Source organism: Chelonia mydas, chromosome 1, assembly GCF_015237465.2.
Source record: "Chelonia mydas isolate rCheMyd1 chromosome 1, rCheMyd1.pri.v2, whole genome shotgun sequence".
Classification (NCBI taxonomy): Eukaryota; Metazoa; Chordata; order Testudines; family Cheloniidae; genus Chelonia; species Chelonia mydas.
The window spans coordinates 279,042,248-279,065,313 of NC_057849.1; the positions used below are offsets into that span (position 1 = coordinate 279,042,248).

At 37.3% G+C, this 23,066-nt stretch overlaps 1 protein-coding gene across 11 annotated transcripts in view; it reads left to right on the top strand.

The window, feature by feature from the left end:
- The window catches only part of OSBPL8 (oxysterol binding protein like 8), a 190,539-nt gene extending 171,770 nt beyond the window's left edge, over nucleotides 1-18,769 (top strand). For all 11 annotated transcript variants that reach the window (XM_037886202.2, XM_043547538.1, XM_037886186.2 and 8 more), the window contains 9 exons: nucleotides 454-552; nucleotides 2,200-2,297; nucleotides 2,998-3,087; nucleotides 7,960-8,096; nucleotides 8,537-8,722; nucleotides 10,066-10,153; nucleotides 10,559-10,664; nucleotides 11,367-11,472; nucleotides 13,615-18,769. In XM_037886202.2, coding sequence (XP_037742130.1) covers nucleotides 454-552; nucleotides 2,200-2,297; nucleotides 2,998-3,087; nucleotides 7,960-8,096; nucleotides 8,537-8,722; nucleotides 10,066-10,153; nucleotides 10,559-10,664; nucleotides 11,367-11,472; nucleotides 13,615-13,750 — 1,046 coding nt within the window. In that variant the 3' untranslated portion in view covers nucleotides 13,751-18,769. The remainder of the gene's footprint in view (nucleotides 1-453; nucleotides 553-2,199; nucleotides 2,298-2,997; nucleotides 3,088-7,959; nucleotides 8,097-8,536; nucleotides 8,723-10,065; nucleotides 10,154-10,558; nucleotides 10,665-11,366; nucleotides 11,473-13,614) is intronic.
- The last annotated feature ends 4,297 nt before the right edge of the window (nucleotides 18,770-23,066 follow it).

Genomic DNA, 23,066 nt, shown 5'->3' on the forward strand with positions numbered 1-23,066 from the left:
CCCTGGGTGGCTAGTGGTTCGGTAAATATGGAGTGACAGATAATGGAGGCTCGGTTAAACTGGGTTCTACTGTATTATTACACAAGGAATCCATAAAAAGTTGGAAATGCAATTAGATGTTTTTATTAAATAAATGCAAGGAGTGCCTAAAATTCTAAGGATTATTTAAACAAAGAAACAGTGCTTTAAAAACTTTATTTACAAACCATTAAGAATCAAGTCACTTATTGGCATCTCCTTCTTCCAAATAGAAGTGCTCTATTAATGGCTTTGGTATAGATGCTATATTTTGTAAAGGGGATGCTCTACAGCATACGGGCTTCAGTATAAGGACAGAATGCAACAGAGGGTGACCCAGTCTCTCTAATCTATTGCTCACTTACTGGGAAATGCTGCCTATTGTCCATTGGCTTTGAAAAATACATAGTGTAATTTGGTTTCCTTGTCTTTCAGGGAATTCATTATCTGCCATATTGGATGGAGACGGTCGACTAATGTTCCTAAATAGGGGAGAAGATTATGTAATGACCATGCCATATGCACATTGTAAAGGTAGATTTTTTCCCCTTATTCAGAAGGTGGAAATGTTACAAAATTAGATGTTATCATAAGCTGTGGATAGGCTTGAGTTAGAGAGAACCTACTCTAAAGTGAAGTTGTCTGAACACACAAAACATTATTATATGCAGGTTCTTCCAGATCTGACGAAGAGCTCTCTGTGGCTCGAAAGCTTTCTCTCTCAGCAGCAGAAGTTGGTCCAATAAAAGATATTAACTCATTCACCTTGTCTCTCATGCATAACATTGACGGTTCTCTAATTCTATGCTTCCACATCTGTTAATAGAGCAAGTACATCTGTGTGGAGGGGCTCCTAGTTAGTGCTGTATTTTTGTTGTGGTAAATTTTGAAGAAAATCATGTGACTTTAATGACAAAAATATATAAAGCCACCTGCAATTGCAGTAAAAGTAATTAATGAAGTCAAGGGCTTGGGCCTATTTTTTTTTTTTTTTTAATTTTTTTTTTTTAAGGAACAAACCAATCAAACTGCACCATTGCTTCCTCCTGGAGATCTTAATATTTTAAACCAGTTTTCAAAAAGGGGTACCTAATTACTATTCTGCTTTTTACCCTCTTCTAGATTTTATTTCTTAACTTGGTCTTATCAGGGAACATAAGAAATTATACTTCTTACCCAACCATATGTACAAAAATGTGCTCACACACCATCTTAATTCAGCCAGATTTCACTTCATTCTTTCACTGTTAAACCAGCCCTTGAGCTTGTGATCACAAGATACACTGCAGTGCAGCACTGGGGCGGGGGGAGGGAGCGGATGCTGTTCTTCAGCTTAAATATTGAACTGGTGGTTTAGCTGCCTAGCTGGAAGTAAAAGATCCCTTTGAGACTCCCCAAAATAGTTGAGGATGAACCATTTGTCATGGCTACATTGTCAATTAATTTAAAAATGTCGGTGTTCCATTAGTGAATGTCAAAAAGTCTAATAGCCAAGGGTGTATATATGTTATGAGTACAGTGGGCTATTTATTGTCCATTTGCCTGTAATCGTTTCACTCTCTGGGAAGTGAGTGTTTTTTATGAAGCTATTTGGACAGGTGCTGGGTGTTGTGGTGATGAGAAACAGTACAAAACACTTACATTCAAATGGGACTTATTTTAACCCAATTTGCTGTTTATTCCAATACATATATTCTCTGGCAGAGACTGGACAAGTGTCTGCCCCAAATGCTGCCACTTCCATGTAAGACGTTGCATTGTAGCCGAATAGTGTAAACAGAATTAGCTCCAGTTAGCTGGATTTTGAAAAGCTTAGCTATGCTCGTCTCACTTCTTTCCAGATATTTTAAAATTTATTTCATGCCAGAAAGGGAAGAACTTTTGTGTAGTTCTGTGACAAACAGATATAAAATATACTATGTAATGTACCAGCATCCACAGAGTAAAGGGCTGCACATACTCATGATTAGGAGACATTCCCTAAAGAGAAGATAAACTGGCTCTCTTGGCTATCCCTTTTTCCACCTGGCACCAATAAACATTCATTCTAAGGGTTTTTTTTTTTTTTTACAAGAATTTAGTGCTCGTGTGTATCTTGCTCAGTTATCAATAAAAAGCAACTGGGCATTATAGGGGAATTCTGTTTGCATGTTATGTAACACAAGTTATGTTTTCCTGCAGGAATTCTTTATGGCACAATGACTTTAGAGCTTGGGGGAACTGTCAACATTGCATGTGAGAAAACTGGATACAGTGCAACAATTGAATTCAAACTAAAGGTAAGAGGGCTCTGTATATGGGCACAAGGGGAATTAAGAAAAATGGATGTAGCTCTTACCAGGTCACTATTCAGATTTTCAGAGTTGGTATTGATTTAACTCTTTTCTTGGAAAATGTATAGTTTCTTTATGCTAATTGCTGTATATCAAGCTATGTTAATCAAACTAATCACAACAAAGTGACTGTAGTACTAAAAGGAACAGCATCATTAATATCTACATTGATCATTAGGTAGAATACTCTTCTGGGTCTAAAGGTCAGGAATTGGGCCCTTTGCTGGGACTTGGGCCCTGACCTTAGCAGTGCACCATCATACTGATACAGTGCTGTTAGACTCATCCAACGGATGACACTTTGGTTTAAATATCTCAAAACCCTTTCTCTCTGTCCAGGTAAAATTCAAGGGTTGTCCGACCCTCTTTAGATCAGTCAGGGATCATGTCATGTTTTGACCAGTAGTCCTTATGTTAATAAAACTGTTTCAGCATAGCTTTTGAGAAATGATGGGATGACTGAACAAGATGTAATGGGCTCAGCTTTAACCCTTGGATTAAATAGCCATGCTATGGGTTATTTTAAAGTAATTTTGGCTATTACACCAGAGATTTCATAATTATATGTTTTTGTCCTAATGTTTGACTTTGCTAATTTTTTTAGTGAGAGATAATGTTAGAGTATTTTTCTTTTTTTGTTTTGTAGCCGTTTTTGGGCAACAATGACAGTGTTAATCAAATATCAGGAAAAATTAAACTGGGCAAAGAAGTTCTGGCTACTTTGGAGGGCCATTGGGTAAGTAGTGAACGTGTCTATAAAATAAACTATTCCTGTATTGCTTGTAATGACAAGTAAATAGCACTTTCCCTTCAAATTTGTTTTAAATTCACCTACATATAAAGCTACTTCATTCTGGCTGTAAACACTGGCACTTAAAAAGATGCAGCTCATGATAATAGATATCTTACTATATATACTCAGCTCTCAGGAATGACTCTGGAATCTAGATAATGCTGATTTTAAATGACCCTCTTGTTTTCGTTACTTTATGTACTCCTGAAAGGTGCAGAGTTGGATGAAAAGGGTGGCAGTGCATTTGTGAGTGACATACAGTGTTCATGGAAAAAAAAAAATCAGTGGCATATATGGCACGTACACAAAGACATAATATATATCCATATATAATGGAATACAAACTAAGGGAACTAAAATGGGGATGGGAGCGGAAAGGGAATTGAGGTAGGAGCCTGGCACGGAGTGGCATGGGGACTCTGAAAGGAAAAACTGAGGCAGACACAACTGTTGTGCTGTGGCCTGCTGCAGGAGGGCGCTCCAGACAGGGTCATCGTATCACAGATAGCTAGCAGGGACTCTGGTAAGTGGTCAGCTTTCAAAAAATATATATGGGCTGTCAAATGACTAAAAAAATACTCGCAATTAATGGCAAGATTAAAAAGAGTTGTGATTAATTGCAGTTTTAATTGCACTGTTAATAATAGAATACCAATTTTAATTTATTATAAATATTTTGGATGTTTTTCTACATTTTCAAATATACTGATTTCGGTTACAACACATAATACAAAGTGTACAGTGCTCACTTTATATTACCGTATATACTCGTTCATAAGCCGAATATTTTTCATAAAAAAGTGACGCATCAAAGAGCGGGGGTCGGCTTATAAACGGGTCTACACCAAAATTTGATGATTTTAAACTCTATGAAATCATTGAATTGAATATCTAATACGTTGTCGTTTTGTTTACCTGGAGCCACTTCCCACAGCTCCCATTGGCTCGGAATGGCAAACTGCGGCCACTGGGAACTGAGGAGCTCTGTGCCTGCGAACACTCCAGGTAAACAAAACGTCCTGACCCGCCAGTGGCTTACCCTGACGGGCCGGGAGCTGAAGTTTGCCAACCCCTGAAATATAGGGTCGGCTTATGAAAGGGTCATACAGTTTTTACCATCTTTACTTATCCATCTTGGGGGGGTCGGCTTATAAACGAATCGGCTTTTGATCAAGTATATACAGTACTATTTTTTATTACAAATATTTGCATTGTAAAAAAAGATAAACGAAATAATATTTTTTGGTTCACCTCATACAAGTACTTTGCTTGATCCGTGGTCTTATAGTGATCGTGAAACCCTGTAAGCATACTCTGTCGTGACTGGCAGAATTCATTTGCTATTGGTGGGTTATTTGTAGCACAAGAACTGGATGCGAAAGCACATAGGCGGTAGTGCAGACTTGGTATTGGAACCAGCTACAGATAACTGTCTTTTTATCCAGAGAACCATCCAGAAGTTTTTTACAAATAAACTTCCTATTCAGAAGACCTGACCTTCTGCTGCTTTGCGCCGTTAATTTTTGCTGATATTTAATCACTCCAGATCATGAGAACACAGTAGAACTGTGCCAGTGTCCACTAAATGATGAAGTACAGTATGTGAAGAGGGTCAGAACAAAGGTGTGCGATTAATTCTTGTGGGAAAAAAAATGCATTGATTTGTTTTGTGTTAATCACTTGCGTTAACTGGGTTTGTCAGCCATAAAAAAATAATTCTATATTTGTAATTTGCACTTTCATGATAAAGAGATTGCACTAGAGTATTTGTATGAGATTAATTGAAAAATACTGTTTATTTTGTTTCTTTTTCACAGTGCAAATATTTGTAACAAAAACTAATGATATAAATTAAGCACTGTACATTGTATTCATAAACTAGGGAAATGCAACCAAATGGAGCTACCATAAGGTGGGTGCAAAACTGGTTGGGAAACCGTTCCCAGAGAGTAGTTATCAGTGGTTCACAGTCAAGCTGGGAAGGGCATAACCAATGGGGTCCCTCAGGGATCAGTTCTGGGTCCAGTTCTGTTCAATATCTTCATTAATGATTTAGATAATGGCGTAGAGAGTACACTTATAAAGTTTGTGGACGATACCAAGCTGGGAGGGGTTGGAGGACAGGATTAAAATTCAAAATGATCTGGACAAACTAGAGAAATGGTCTGAAGTAAAATAGGATGAAATTCAATAATCACAAATGCAAAGTACTCCATTTAGGAAGGAGCAATCAGTTGCACACACAAAAAATGGGAAATGACTGCTAGGAAGGTGTACTGCGGAACGGGATCTGGGGGTCATAGTGGACCACAAGATTAAATATGAGTCAACAGTGTAACACTGTTGCAAAAAAGCGAACATCATTCTGGGGTGTGTTAGCAGGAGTGTTGTAAGCAAGACACGAGAAGTAATTCTTCCGCTCTACTCCTTGCTGATTAGGCCTCAACTCGGGTATTGTGTCCAGTTCTAGGCGCCACATTCAGGAAAGATGTGAACAAATTGGAGAAAGTCCAGAGAAGAGCAACAAAAATGATTAAAGGTCTAGAAAACATGACCTATGAGGGAAGATTGAAAGAATTGGGTTTGTTTAGTCTGGAGAAGAGAAGATGGAGAGGGGACATAACAGTTTTTAAGCACATAAGTTTGTTACAAGGAGGAAGGAGAAGAATTGTTCTTCTTAACCTCCGAGGACAGGACAAGAAGCAATGGGCGTAACTTGTAGCAAGGGAGGTTTAGGTTGGACATTAGGAAAAATTTCCTAACTGTCAGCGTGGTTAAGCACTGGAATAAATTTTCTAGGGAGGTTGTGGAATCTCCATCATTAGAGAGTTTTAAGAGTAGGTTAGACAAACACCGGTCAGGAATGGTCTAGATAATACTTAGTCCTGCCATGAGTACAGGGGACTAAATTAGGTGACCTCTTGAGAACCCTTCTAGTCTTATGATTCTGTGTTGTAATTGAAATCAGTATATTTGAAAATGTAGAAAAACATCCAAAAATATTTATAATAAATTTAAATTGATATTCTATTATTGTTTAACAGTGCAATTAATCACGACTATTTTTTAATCGAGTTCATTTGTTTTGCTTTATAGCTTGTGTTAACTGCGATTAATTGACGTCCCTATATGTACAAAATACACACACACATATATAATATATGTATATATTATAAAATTAATCTAGTTGCCTGGTTTTGTACAGTGATTCTAGTATTTTATTTCTAAAGGGATTGGAATAATTATTTTAAAAGTTATTTGCAAAGCCACTGTATATAATTTTAAAAAACCACTTACCCAAAGTCCTGTGGGCCACTTGTACATTAATGTAATGTAATGGCTGTAACTTCGTAGGTGGATTTCTTCTGCAACATCAAAAGAATATGGCTTTGGGAAAGCTCAGATGAGAGGTGGGAAGGAAATCCCAGGAGCTTCTAAACTAAAAATAGGACAAATGCTCTTCTAGTCTTGTCCTTTTGGACATTAACACATACCAGTGTCTTTTATTTAAGAAATAATATTTGCAGTTCACCATTTAAAATTCCAAACTTTGTCTAAACCAACAGAGTATCTAATTTTTTTCAGCTTAACATAATTTTTCTTTTCATTTAGATATTCATCCAAAACTGCTTAACTGCCTATTCTAGAGTATAAGGCTTAATCTTAAACGAGTACAGGATCTGTTGCACGGCCCTGTTAGGTAGCTTAAACCTACATTTTAGGAGGTCAGGGGTGCAGACTCTGGGCAGTGCTTACCTCAAGCAGCTCCCAGAAGCAGTGGCATATCCCTCCTATGGGGAGGCGTGGCCAGGCAGCTCTGCGTGCTGCCCTTTCCGCCAGCACTGCCTCTGCAGCTCCCATTGGCTGCGGTTCCTGGCCAATGGGAGCTGCGGGGGCACCGGCAATGTTCCAAACCCCCTGGTTGCCCCTGCACATAGGAGTCAGAGGGGGGGACATGCCGCTCCTTCTGGGACCCGCACGGAGCCATGCAACGCTCCCCGGTTGGAGCGGAGTAAGCCTCAGATCCTGCTCCTCGGCGGGAGCTCGAGAGCCAGATTAAAACATCTGAAGGGCCGGATGTTTCTCCATCCCTGTTCTACTGTCTGAATTCAAGCTGAGACAATCTGAATTCATCAAACTTTATACTAATCAGGACAGTCACCCTGCTTGAGAACTCTTTGACATTAGAGTCTCTTCCATCACATCACAACTACTGCATATGATTTCAAGAACTCTTTATGCTTCTGCCAGTGAGATTCAGAATATGATCTCTACCACTGGTGTTTTAGCCTCATTCCTTTCCACTTCCTTGGTAACAATCAAATACTTCAAATACTAATATTTATAAGTAGAAAAGTAGAAAATCCCTTAAATCAGTTTCTTTGAAATTTAAATAGTCCTGTCAAGTCAAATTTATCCCCAGATGTAGCTTTTTATAGGAATGTGCTTTTACATAATTTAAGAATATTAAAAATGTTTCCATAAACTTATTTTACAATCAAAAGTTTAACAAGACATGTGGCAGTGAAATATACTGCAGCATTGTGCTATGTAGTGCATTAGAACCTGACTGAAATTGCCTCACACATTTAATAATCTAAGTTAGTAGTAGTAGCAGAGACAAGGAAATCTGGTTTTGAGCTATGACTTTTGAGCATTCCCAGCCAGGTGTGTCAAAAGGGAATAACAAAGTCTTCATTTGCAAAACAGTTCTGTATCCAGGGTCTCTGTTCCTCAGATTTGTTCTCGCTGGCTTTATTTAAGGCTGCTACAGTTTTTGGTAACTAAAGTCATTAAAAATGTTGAACTTTATAGGACAGTGAAATTATTATTAGCGACAAAAAGACAGATGTTTCAGAGACCTTCTGGAATCCAACATCTGAGATCAAGCAGCGCAGATTAACAAGATACACAGTGAAATTTGATGAGCAAGATGGCTTTGAGTCGGAGAAGTAAGTTCATGAACTATTAGCTCCTGGTCTTTTAGTTAATTACGTAAAAGAGAGTATATATGCTGTTTGACAAATAAAATATGGAAAAGAGCGTGACCTACTGTTAAAGCATAAGATTTGGAGATGGTGATCTGGATTTTAATTCTGATTATCCTGAAAACTTATTTTTGTGAATCTGAGCAAGTCACTTACCTTCTCTGTGCTTCAGATTCCCAGTCTGTAAAATGGAGAGAAATAACACCTTTAAATGCAACCTTATTTACAGAAGTTCCAATGTAGGAAAACGTAAATAAAATAAAACTAGCAAACACAATAATGCAGTAAATAGTAACTTTATAAATTGATCATCAATCTCATTTTACCTCTGTCAAAGCAATATTTGTAGTTATTTCTGTCATCCTGATTTTGATTCTTTCACCCTTATTACATTACTTTGCTAGACTTTGGCAACAGGTGACTCGAGCTATAACCAACAAAGATCAGACAGAAGCTACTAATGAGAAATGTGTTCTGGAGGATGCTCAGAGAAAAGCAGCCAAAGAAAGGAAACTGAAGGGTGAAGAGTGGACCTGCAAACTGTTTGAACAGGATTCAATCACAGGAGAATGGCACTACAAATATGCAGAGTGAGTGGTGGAGTGTTTTGCTTACAGTTTAAACTATTCTACATATTTAAAGGAGTTGTTACGTAGAGAAAACTTGTTTTATAGTGTCAAGATTGAAAGAACATGAAAATGTGGATGAGTCCACACTTGTCCAAGTGGTATTGAGTAGTCTTATATCTCTATTCACCTAAAGCCATTTCCACACTACAACATTAAACTTAATGTATAAACTTGCATGGGGTTGGCTTTGGATGTAGTTAGTGTCTACAAAAAGACATGGCTGATGCTCAGTTAAGTAACTGTACCGGATAGTAGAATTTGCTGCTAATAGAGGGTCAGACTGGCTCTTGTTTTTTCTTCTTACAACTAGTTCAGCGTGCTTTTTTGACAAGACCCCCTACTTGGGTCCACACAGCTCTGTTCTCCTGACAAGTGTGACACACACTGAATAGCTCACTGTTAAAGGCTTATGTTGGTGCTATGCCTCAGAAGGTGGAGGTGTAACTCTGCAAGTATACAAACAAATGTGAAACTTGAGTCCAGTCTTGGCACTGATCCACATCCTCAATTCCCACTGACTTCCAAGCAGTTCAGCAAGAAGAGCAATGGCAGAATTGAGCCTTTTACCAGTAGCAGTTACCACAGGATCAGCATGCAAAGTCTTTTGTTCCTTTTTCAATTGAAATATTAATTTGTACTAAAAAGGGGGAAAAGTAAAATATTGAGGGTTATTATACCCATATAAGAATGTAGTAGGCCTGAAATCAATGTTATATCTAGCTTTGTGCTGACAGTTGGTTCCAGAGCTATATACCTTACTGTAAACTCTATCATACATAACAAATTTTCACAACTGACAAAAATAGCCTTAAAACTTTCTACACTCCATATAAACCAGTGTTTTTCCTTGTCTTGCACTTTCAAAGAGACAAAGCAACAAGATTTTTCTTCCCGGTTCCAGAATGTGGTATGTTTATGTAACATGTCAGGAAATCTTTACATATCTCAGCCTTAGGTACTGGCATAACAAAAAGGCTATCAAAATTGAGTGATACTCTGGCAGGCATTCTCAATAGCCAGGGTAGGGATTGACCTGTGCATAGAGTCTGAGTTATCATATCATCTTTGGGTGTATAGTCCCTCCAAGTCTGAGCTGAGGCACATCAGCAGGGTAATATGAGGAGGCTTACATCACTTATGCCTGTTCTCTACTCATCTTGTGGGGAGTTCTGAATCTTTTGAATGTCATACTGGCACCTTTCTCTCAAAATATTTGCTTGAAAGCTTTCCTCAACTTAACAGGAAAATGAAAATGCCTCTGATTTGTTATACAGTAACACTGTGTTCATTCTGCTTCTGTGTAGAACCAGACCATGGGATCCACTGAATGATATGATACAGTTTGAAAAAGATGGTGCCATCCAAACAAAAGTCAGGCATCGGACACCAATGGTACGTTCTGGCTTTGTAATTGTTCTCAATAAACAGTGAGGTCAGACACTTGCAAACGTCAAGTTATAAATCTAGAATTCACCAAAGCACTAGCGTGGTTCTTCACCCGAGTCCTACAAAGGTGTAGTCCAGTCAGCCCCAGCCTCTCACTCTCCTGCTGTTCGCTATGTAGAAAAACTGACATAATTGGATAGGTACTGAAAGTTATGTTACCTTAATTCCACTTACAAAAAACATCCACACTTGTTTTAATTAATCTAATGTAAACCCTCCAAAACCTCTAGGATATCGTTTTCAAATATTAACTCAGGCTTCTAACACACAGCCATTAATATAATAATCAAACAGCTTTTTCACCAGAATGTTTGATTCTGTGCAGATAAGTATTTCGGTTGTGAATTGCAGGTTAGTGTTCCAAAAATAAAACGAAAGCCAACCAGTCAGTCGAAGAAAGGAGAGTGTGGATTCTCTTCCCCAGAACCTGATAACCAGGACTCCTCGGGAAGCGAAGGTAGGATAAGCTGCATCTGTTCAGCAAATTGCATTGTTTTTCTGTTCAGTTAGACTGAGCACTGCTACAGTACAGTCATGCATTTACTTTCCTATTCTTTATTATCCCAAGATATTTGTGGTATAAAATAACTATTGGAATATGGTAAGTTACAGTACGAGTGCATTTCTGTGTGTCTTCATAGAAAGACAAAAAATGCATAGCACAAGAAAAGCAGGTAGCCCATGGTATTAGTAGTGAGATATCTAAAACTTTCTTACATTTTATAAACATAGGGCTGTAATTTAAGTAGGCTTTACTACTTTATATAGTTAGTATTTGTGGTACAACTACTGTGTTCGTTCACTGTAAAATAAAAAAAAAAAAAAAATAAAAAAAAAAAAAGGATTAGTCTCTATATTAAGAAAGCAGTTGTTTAAATATATAGCTCATTAGGTTTATATAACAATGAAATGTGTGTAAATAATTGTTGGCACTGTTTATAATCTTAAAACTTCTATACTCAGTTGAAAAAGATTAAACATTTCAGTTGTGGATTTCCTGTGATATAAGTGACTGGAACAAAGCTTTCAGCAGGACCTCAAATTGGACAATTTCACTTAACTGTGTTTTCTAAATAGTTTTATCGTAGGATTAAAGGAGTTTAGATTTGGATAAATTAGTAATTCTAACCAATTGCATGTGTCTGGCATATCTTCATAGCACAACTACTAAAGCATAATACAAGAATCAGAAAGAAGGGGGCAGACCTTGGTGAACTACAAAGTGCCATTGAATCTATAAAAGAAACACAAGAAGACATTAAGAGGTAGTATTCGATGATAATATTTTAAAATATATTTTAGCGTATCAGGCTTGTTCTGCTTAAAATAAGTTAGGAATATAAACTGTTCTTATTTAATTTTCACTTTCCTGGTTTAAATATAAATACATCAAAACAGAACCTTCTGCTGAAAAATGGACATGTTTATTGTTCTTGTTGTCATTAATTCTGCTTTGTATAATGTACTCTGGAGTAGGTCAAAGAAAACGATATTGCTGCTCTAACAAGCCTGAGTACTTCGTCTCGGATTCAGAAACTGGGTAGATAGTGATTAATGCAGATCAACTTCACTGTATGTTTGTCAAATTACAAGTAGGTTTACTGGAAATAAATACCATGGGAATTCCATATATAGCACATATGTTGGGTCACTATTTTTTTAGTATTCCCATTGTTTTCTGGAGTTTTTTTTTTTTAAAGTTTCTACCCCTTCCTTATGTGAACCAATGCAGTGTTGTTTTTATGATACTGTAGCGGGATTTTGCCTAATTCTTATCATTAGCATATTAACTATGAAACCAAAGAATGACTCTTTAAATGTCAGTATGTTTACTAAAATAACCGATAGTGAAATAGTTAAGATAGTGCTTGAGAGACCAACTTCATGCATCTCATTGCATGATTGGGTCCTAAATGTCCAAACAAATATTGAGTTTTACTTACTTGTTGGACTTCAGTGTAAAGCTATTGCAGGAAGGGGAAGGCAAAAGCTCTCCGGGGATTTGAAGTTTAGTCAGGGAGAGACGATATGGAGATAGCTTAATTTAAGTGGGAAGGAAAGAGTTCAAGGAGGGAGAGGGATTTAAAGAACGATAACAAAAATAAAAAAATAAACTGAAATAGTCATTTCTTTAAAGCTACTTATTAGCAGCTAACTTACTACTATGGTTGCCAATTTTGGTTAGATGCATTCCTGGAGGTTTCATCACATGGCATAATCTTTCATTAAAAATTCATCTTTAATTCCTAGAGACTCCATGACAATTCTGGTGGGTTAGCAACCCTATTTACTACACAGTTCACCTAGAATTGTCATGTGTGTTGAAGAAACGTACTTAAATTTCCACAGATTTTTTAATTTTTCTGCCAAATCAAGGGAACGATCTCATTATTCTATTGATCCTAGTTACAAAGCTTTTTTAATTTTTAATTTTAAACATTAAATTTTACCTCTATTCATAAATTATAAATACCCCTTTTATATAATGTGTTTCTTGGCTGCAAAAGAGAAATTCCGTAGATTCAATGCTGAAGAATTAACCTGATCTTAATTGCCTTCACACTACACAGCTGCATATTGGTAACTGGAAGATTATTGATTTTCAGTTGTGATATGCAGGCGTTTGAAATATGTTGTACATCAAAATAAAGTTACAGACTGCTTTGCGGATGTTGGGATTAAAACAGTTGTGTTTTTCTAATAGTTTGTGTATGTATTACTTTGAGATTGACATTCTTTTTCTTTCTGCTACCTTCAATAGCCAACTACAAAACAGGATTTGCATTATTTAACTCAGGGGTCAGCAACCTGTGGCACTCGGCCCATCAGGGTAATCCGCTGGCGGGCCACGAGACATTTTGTTTACATTGACTGCCCACTGTGGGGGAAACGGCAAACTGCAGCCATTGGGAGCTGTGGGGGGCCATGCCTGCAGATGGTCAACGTAAACAAAATGTCCTGTGGCCCCCCCCACCAGATTACCCTGTTGGGCCGCATACCGAAGTTTACTGACCCCTGGTTTAACTGAAGAGAATGTGTTGACTAGTATCTATTGAACATGAAGGAAAATGCAATTCTTGACTATGTTTCTGCTTTGCCGTATTCTTACTTGCAGACTCCAAGGCCTTCAACAATATGAGGAGTTTGGGATGAGAAACGTTAGTTTCCTGCCATTTTATCTCTCATTTTAGGTCTTTTATTTTATTTTTTTTTGTTGGGTTAGTGTCTTGATATTGTGTATCTAAAAGCCCAGTAGAAGAATTACATCAATTAACCTTTTCTCCAAAAGCTGAAAGAAAATAGCCTCTTGATATTTCATGGTGTTCCTAACAGAAGACAGATAATGTAAGAAACTGTTTCAATCATCTGGATGTCCACTTAAGAGAGTTTCTTTTTATATTTTACAGGGATATTATGGCTCTGCGGAACCGTGTTACTTCAAATTCACCACCCCTGGAAAACAATTTCTTGCAGTTTAAGCACTATGTCTTTATTTTTCTCATGGTTCTGCTGCAACTTATCATCAATTTCTTATTCAAATAGAAGGTCTGAACAAAAGACTCTTTGAACTGGAATGCTGATATACTACGGGGACCATATTTTAAGTTGGTTTGGACTTTAAATGATGCAATATTATCTAAAAGAGTCCTGTAGTTAAAACTTAAAGAACTTCACCTCAAATCTTTATGCGTACATGGATCAAGATCTGTTGTATTCCTGCCTAGCCAATTGAAGTGGGAAATGTGTAAGTGCCAGTACTCTTGCTCTTTGTGTATGCGTCACACAAACACAACAATAGCCTTGTATCTATAGTATCTCATAGGTTGTCCTAACAAATTTCCGTCCAGAAAATGTCAAACTCAGAATTCAGAAATCTGTTCCCCTCTTAGTGGGGACATGTAATGTCTATTGATGAAGATAAATTGAGAAAAGAACAAACTTAAGTTAACAATTTTGTAAAAAAATAACTTCTGAAATAACCAGCTTTATTATTTTATTGAAAGTATGGTGAAACATGTTTCAAATCAAACAAAACAAATACATTAGTAAGCACCATAAGTAATAGGAATTGGCTCAACACAGAGTTTATGGCTTTACCTGAGATCTGTGTGTTTTAGTGCTCTGATTTGGGAGGAGGTTTTTCTAAATATATGGCAGTATTTTAATTCTCGATTATGGTGGTGATATACAAACCACTAGATTTTCATGGATGGCCACTTCAATCCTTTTATTAAAAACATTGTCTTACATTGTACATAGAATGAATTGTACAAGTCTACAGTACCCATAAAGACTACTATATTAATGGTCCACCAACATTTCCATTATGAACCCATATGTCAGGGATTTATAACTATGTAGTTAAATTTTTCTCAGTTTACTAAACTTGAATTAAATTGTGTGGGAACTTCCAATAAGTTGAAGAAGATAAAGACTACTGCTATCAAATGGTTTATTTGGTGTTTCTGTAACTCAGAAAAAAATATTAACATGCAAAGCTGTGTTTAGTGTGAAGGGCTTGATGTTAGGTTCCAAAATGAAAGGCAGTTTAGAACTAAGAGTTCAGTCCTGCTATTAGATTACCACTGCTAATTTTATAAAATACACAGCAACAACCCTTAGCTATTTAAGAGCAAGATGAAGCCTTAAATCTTTATTAAATTCCTCCTTACTGCAGTATATACACACTCTGGAACTCATCCCAATATTCCACAATTGGACAAACTAATAATATAGAAGTTGAAATTGGATTTTAAATATAACTTTTTATTCTAACATGGTTTTGGTCTTAATTGATATGTTTGCAAACAACCAATTTTTTTAAGTAAAATTAAGTTTAGATACCAGCATTTACAGGGTGAGATCTCCTCTTCCTCCCTCCCCCCCCCCCCCCCCCGCCCCCATTTTGACCCGTTTACACAAGTTAAAAGGGGCTCTAGAATCCCAAGTCCTAGATGGGGAGACCTTCCCTGGTGTAGACGCTGGGGAAGACCGCCATAAGGCTGTTTTCCAAGAAGCCCCTCTCAAGGTTTGGCAAGTAGGAGGCAGGGCCACAGCAGTGCAGAGATTCTGGGCAGTGCTGTGGTCGATGCGGCAGCCTTTCAGGAATGCGCTAACTTAAACAGGCCCCAGGGCTCTCTAGGGAACACCATGGGCCTCTCCAGCCCCTAGAATAGCCCATGACTGGAAGGATGCAATGGTGTTTTAAAGCCACCTTCCCTTGGGCTGAGAGTCCTGTGCTCCACCAGTCTCATCCAATGTTAATGCAAGTAAATTTTAGTTAGATTTGTGCTTCGTCTAACCAGCTTTTATCTTCCTGTGTCCCTAACATACAGGTTTCCCCACTCCTTTATTGCCCCCACACGAGACAAATTTTACTCTTTAAGCATCCTGTTTAAATTTGGTAATTCCTCACCCCTTTGTCCTAATGTAGTTTTGTCTTGAACGATTCTCTACAGCACTGTTCTTTAACATGACTATAATCTAGACTGGTGTTGTGTACACAGGCACAACCAAATTTTTGTAACTTGGTTGGAACACTACCATGCTACACCTTGTGATTAAATTTTTAAAATATAGAAAGAGCTTTACTGTAAAGAGGAGATAGTTCAACACAATAAGTCCCTAATAGAAACTAAAGGTGGCAGACATATATAAAAGGTTAGCAGATACAACATAAAGGGTAGGTTAAAAGATGAAAATGGAATGTTGTAATACTGATTTGACATTGCCAGCATTGCACAGAGATTGTCATTACACCACTAACAGAAAGAGAGAGATCTCTTATGCAGATCTGTTCCAAGACCTGCAATGTAATTGGTATACTCATATAACTTGTGCTATACACGACAGGGACACATGATAATACGTAGGCAAATGTGAGAGCTAACTAGCACTACACCAAGAATTTGGGCAGTAATATTAGATCCCTGAGATATTCCTACAGTTTTTATGTGTTGAACCTCATATTTGGTAATAACTTATCTAAATTTAAAAGAAATGTTTGTTAAAAATGTCCATCTTGCTCAATATTTATGGGTTTTAACTGCTTTATTCAAGGGCAGTTAAGGAGAAGCCCTTTACGAATATATTTTTAAACTAATTTAGTATTGATTTGAAAGCATCTATAGAACTGCATATTTATACTCATGCTGCAATTGTATAGGCCAAAATATTGTAATCGCTAGCTGACGGTGTTTTGGCCAATATCAGAATACATGTATGCACACCATATATTCCATATTTGAGATCCTGCCCACTTCAACTCTTATGTTTTGCATATGCATATACTTGAATAAGATGGAGCTAGACAAAATGCCCTTACCTACATGCAAGATGATTTTTTTTTCTCCTCTCTCAATGTTTTTAGAGTCTGACTATCTAAGATATAAGAGCTGTTGGTTTAATTCCGGTCCCAAGAGGCAAGAGTACTTCATGAAATTTTTTCATGAAAAAGTAAAGCAACAGGTCCGCTCTTAGCTGCATTTATTACTCATATTCTAAAAAGCACATGCACTGAAAGCCTGATAATTCCTATTTTGCTCTTCTTTGTATGTAATTCCCTTATGTGAGCAGGAAAAGGTATGTATTGCCTGATTTTTAGGGTAAGGTTGATTACAGACCTGGTTTGTAAAGCCTTTTCTTAATACATAATTAACTTCATATTTAGCCACCACGTGTAGTTGATCTTGAAATATTCTGTACTGAAGATTATCAGATTATTACTGAAGATTCTGCACATAGTCATAAAAACTCTGCTTGTACAGTTTGCAGATGTCTGAAGGCAGTGGCCTCCTGCTAGTTGTTAATATTTAAAACAGAGCACTTGTTTTCTCACTTGATTAGATTCTTTATTTTTTTTCTTGTACAGGAATTAGGAAATATTCTGAACTGATGGTTGTTGCCATGTGTTTTTTGATTGTTTTTAAAATGCACTCTAAGCCTTTAATTTGCCACTTAACTACTGTAGTTAGGAATAATTGACCTACAAAGAAAGTATGCGTCATGTGAAGAGCACAGTTCCAGCAATAGATAATGTTTCTTGTATTTCATATGTTGGTTATTTTTTAAATCGTTTGCATTATTTATAAGGGTACAGTATGTCTTTTTTTCTTTTCTTTTCTCCAAATTAAATCCTGAAAACTTCATTCTTATTGTTGTCTTGTAAGATGTTTCATGGATTTTACAGTTCAGTGCCCTTCTGTGCCTTTGGGAAATCCTTCTTGTCTGTTTAATGTTAATGAAACAAAATTTGGATTCAGTGTATTTGTCTAGCATAACTTGGTGGTCATTTTTCTTAAAGGCCATTATTTCATCACCTAGTTTTTTTTGTAAACAAGAATGCTGTACTCTTATAAAAGTTTGACTAATCATTGTATTTCAAATATATCCTGAACTCTTTGGACATCATTGAAAATAGTCAGATATTTCTGAATATTGTAAACAGTGCCTTCTTGATGGATTTCACACTGTTTTGAGGTGTATAAAGAAGACATGTCAAATTTGTGCCATACATACAGCTGACCTTTTGTGGGGGCTATGTTTTTGAAGACTACCTTTCCCCCTTCGTCAGACTTTTTTAAAAATCAGAAATCACTATAAAAAAATCCATCCTTCCACTTCTGTTTCAGTTTTCTAGAATTTCTAGCTAGTGAGCAGTATGTCTGATCTTTGCTTTTTTGTTCTTCTGTACAATGAAGCTGCAGTGCTTTGTTTGTGATATTACAGAAATAGCCATAATAAAAACTTAACATCACAGACAGATTATTTTGGCTTCGCTTTGTACTTGACTAAATTTAATCGAGAAATTAACTGATACAAAGGAAAAACTGGGGGGAGGAGAGGTTTTCAAGTGCACAAAGGGCAACAAGACACCCAACTCCCATTCGTGTGTCTTGAAAATCTTCCCCTTTAGCATGTGGTACCTTTTTAATTATCTAGCCATTTTGTACAAACTACAAACCAAAGGTATATTTAACTGCATGGGGAAAGTGCTCTTTAAAATACATAGCTTGCCACTGTTATCTAATTCTTCATTTTTCTCTAGTTTCAGGATTTCCGGTAACTCAGACTAGCACACTTTTATTCACTTTTTATTATGTTACATATTGTTTGAATTTTTGTACTGTTATATTTTTTTTAGAAAATTGAAAATGGACTGTTATACAAAAGCTGTATAGGACCAGTGTTTCATTAATCCAATTCACAGAATATGTAAAGAGCCAGATCCCATGACAAAAATGAATGTGAATGTATGTACTAAAATATTTATATGGGGGAAAATCCTTTATTCCTGTATGTTTTGTTTCTGCATATATCATGTTAAAATTGCTTTAGTATAGTATTGCACAGGTTATTTTAAAAAACATGCTCCATGTAGTATGATAAGAACTACTATGAATTCTTTAGAAAGATCCAGAAGTTGTGACCATATCGCATGCTTAAATGTACATCTGAGTTCAACATTTTGTTAAATGGCCATTTGTAAATTAAAGCACTACCACTGGTCAATAGTTTTGTATGACTAATGAATAGAATAAAGAGATGTCACCAACAGCATAAGCACAGTATGCTGAGTCATATTTGTGTGTCTGACACCACTGCATTTAAACAGATGGTAGGAATGGTACTGAGAGGAACACTTCAAATTGGTTACAGAATCATTTATCCCTGGATTTCCAGTGCTCCTTATTTAGTTTCTGTTTCCGGTTTCTGAATACAGATTTAGTATTTGGTCTGCCTAAGGTATCTATTGTAGGTGTTTTGCTGTGGTAAGAGTCTTGCAAAATGAAGCCTCTGTAAAGAGATCTCTGGCAATTTAAGTTGTACTGTTTGTTTATTTCTTCTGCTGCTGCTAGGATATCATGTTCTCATTTTGATTAAAATTTCCTCAGGGAGCATGTCTTGGCACTTAAGTAATTAGACCAAATATTATAAATTATGTAGTAGGCTACTTTGAGGTGGCTTTCCTCATTCGGTGTGAAGGTTAGTATTAAGATGTTGTGGTGATTTTACCTATATTAGGGCTGGCAAATAATTTTTTTAAATAATCGCAGTTAATCACAAGATTAAAAAAATAGTTGTGATTAATCACAGTTTTAATTGCACTGTTAATAATAGAATACCAACTTAAATTTGTTATAAATATCTTTGGATGTTTTTCTACATTTACAAATATATTGATTTCAATTACAATACTGAATTCAGTGCTCACTTTATTTTTATTACAAATATTTGAATTTTAAAAAAAAATAGTATTTTTCAATTCACCTTATACAAGAACTATAGTGCACTGGTTCTCAACCAGGATTATACATATCCGTGGGGGTACGCAGAGGTTCTCCAGGGGATACATCAACTCATCCAGATATTTGCCTAGTTTTACAATAGGTCACATAAAAAGCACTAGCAAAATCAGTGTAAACTAAAATTTCATACTGTGATAAATGAAGGGGGGGGCTCCCTTTGACTGACGGACAGCCAGCTGGTTAGCTGTAAAATCCCTCTTGGTAGCTGTTTGCTACTTGCTTTACCTATAAAGGATTAAAAAATCCCCCAGGTAAAGAAAAAAAATGGGCACCTGACCAAAAGAGTCAATGGGAAGGCTAGAACGTTTTAAAATTGGGAAAGAAACTTTCCCTTTGTTTCAGAGTAACAGCCGTGTTAGTCTGTATTCGCAAAAAGAAAAGGAGTACTTGTGGCACCTTAGAGACTAACCAATTTATTTGAGCATAAGCTTGCGTGAGCTACAGCTCACTTCATCGGATGCATACTGTGGAAAGTACAGAAGATCTTTTTATACACACAAACCATCAAAAAAATGGGTGTTTACCACTACAAAAGGTTTTCTCTCCCCCCACCCCACTCTCCTGCTGGTAATAAACCAGTCGGAGAACACTTCAATCTCTCTGGTCACGCGATTACAGACATGAAAGTTGCAATATTACAACAGAAAAACTTCAAAACCAGACTCCAGCGAGAAACTGTTGAATTGGAATTCATTTGCAAATTGGATACTATTAACTTAGGCTTGAATAGAGACTGGGAGTGGCTAAGTCATTATGCAAGGTAACCTATTTCCCCTTGTTTTTTCCTACCTCCTCCCCCACCCCACCCCCGACGTTCTTGTTAAACCCTGGATTTGTGCTGGAGATGGCCCACCTTAATTATCATACACATTGTAAGGAGAGTGATCACTTTAGATAAGCTATTACCAGCAGGAGAGTGGGGTTGGGGTAGAGAAAACCTTTTATAGTGGTAAACACCCATTTTTTTCATGGTTTGTGTGTATAAAAAGATCTTCTGTACTTTCCACAGTATGCATCCGATGAAGTGAGCTGTAGCTCACGAAAGCTTATGCTCAAATAAATTGGTTAGTCTCTAAGGTGCGACAAGTACTCCTTTTCTTTCTCCCTTTGTTGTTCCCGCTGGGCTGAAGAGAGGGCAATAGGAATGCTGTGTAAAGTTTGAACCAGATATAAAAACCATCAGATCGTATCTAAAACTACTTTTAACAACCCAAACATGTAAGTAAATTAGGAATGTTTAGGAAGATGTAATTAGGTTTATTTCTGTTTATTTTTTAAGGCTTGTGGACTCCTCTGTGCTAACCCCAGATGCATTTTTTTGCTTGTAACCTTTAAGATAACCCCCAAGAAAACTATTTTGGGTGCTTAATTTTTGGAATTGCTCTTTTAAAATCTAGCAAAAGCCTAAGTTCCAGTTGTATTTTCTTCCCTTTTGTTCTTAAAAAAAGGTAAATTTTATTAAAAACAGAATTGGATTTTTGGTGTCCTAAGAGGTTTGTGTATGTTTGATTAGCTGGTAGCAACAGCTAATTTCCTTTGGTCTTTTTCTCAGCTCTTCCCCGGAGGGCGGGTGAAAGGGCTTGAGGGTACCCCACGTGGAGGTATTCTGAAGTACTCCTTCCTGGGTCCAGTGTGTGTTTGTTTTTTTGCATTGGGGTGGTGTCAGTGTTTACCAAGCCAAGGTCAGAGAAAAGCTGTAACTCTGGGAGCTTAATACAAGCCTGGAGTGGGAAGTATTAATTTTTAAAATCCTTGTGGGCCCCCACCTTCTGTACTCGAAATGACGGAGGGGGATTCAGCCTTGACGTGGATTTTACAGCTAACTGGCTGGGAGTCCATCAAAGGGAGTAACCCCTCCACTTCATTTATCACACAGACAATGACTTGTTTATACTGTTCTAAATACTGTACACTGAAATGTAAATACAATAGTTATATTCCAATAGATTTACTTTATAATTATATGGTAAAAATGAGAAAGTAAGCAATTTTTCAGTAGTGTGCTGTGACACTATTTTGTATTTTTATGCCTGATTTTTAAGCAACTAGATTTTAAGTGAGGTAAAGCTTGGGGAAACTGAAGACAAATGAGACTTCTGAAAGGGACACAGTAGTCTGGAAAGGTTGAGAGCCACCGCTATAGTGTAATCTTTATCATAAAAGTGCAACTTACAAATGTAGAATTTTACATAACTGCACTCAAAAACAAAACAATGTAAAAGTTTAGAGCCTCCAAGTTGAAGCATGAAAGGGCATACGAATATTTAGTATATCTGGTCGCAATGCTGGCTACAACAATGCCATGCGAATGCTTGTTCTCACTTTCAGGTGACAGTAAATAAGAAGCAGGCAACATTTTCCCCTATAAATGTAAACAAACTTGTTTGTTTTAGCAATTGGCTGAACAAGAAGTAGGACTGAGTGGATGTGAATGAGGTGAATTGAAAAATACTGTTTCTTTTATTTACAAATATTTATACTGTAAAAAAAGATAATCAAAAATACTAATATAAAGTGAAGCACTACTCACTGTATTCTTTGATGTAATTGAAATCAATATATTTGAAAATGTAGAAAAACATCCAAAAATATTTATAATAAATTTAAATTGGTATTCTATTATTTTGAACAGTGTGATTAAAATTGCGATTAATTGTAACTATTTTTTAAAATCTAGTTTACTTGTTTTGTGTTAATCGCATGCATTAACTGCGATTGACATCCCTAAAATATATATAAAAATACAGGAGTGGGGTGTGACAAGTTTTTATCACTGTGCTTTTTGAGAGAAGGAATTTGTTGTTTTGGTTGAGATTGCACCAAAAGCTGTGCTCCTATAGATGTAGATAGATAGCCATATATTGGAGTGTTCCTGTGTGTGTATCATATGTTTGTTAGTCTGTGTCCATTTGGGTAGTTTGTAATTTGCTTAGCTCCATTATCTTGAGATGCTGTTGAATTCTACTACTGAATAGTTTTAGCAGTAAGTTAATTGGGAAGGGCACAGGGCAGGGGTGGGCAAACTTTTTGGCCCAAGGGCCACATCTGGGTATGGAAATTGTATGGTGGGCCATGCTCTCAAAATTAGGGGTTGGGATGAGGGAGGGCTCCAGCTGGGGGTGCAGGCTCCAGGGGGTGTGGGGAGGGGTGCAGGAGGGTCTCCGGGCTGGGACTGAGTGGTTTGGATGATGGGAGAGGAATCAGGGCTGGGGCAGGGGTATGGGATGGGGACAGGCTCTGGGCAACACTTACCTCAAACGGCTCTTAAAAATAGCAGCATATCCCCCCTCTGGCTCCTACATGGAGGTGCAGCAGGCAGCTCTGTGTGCTGCCCTGTCCACAGGGCCACCCCTGTGGCTCCCATTGGCTGCAGTTCCTGGCCCATGGGAGCTGCGGGGGCAGCGCTTGGGGTGGGGGTAGTGCACAGAGCCCCCTACATGTAGGAGCCAGAGGGGGGATATGCTGCTGCTTCTGGGAGCTGTGCGAAGTGGGGCAAGACCTCACCCTGCTCCCTGGCTGGAGGGAGGAAGCTCCTGACGCCACTTCCCCCT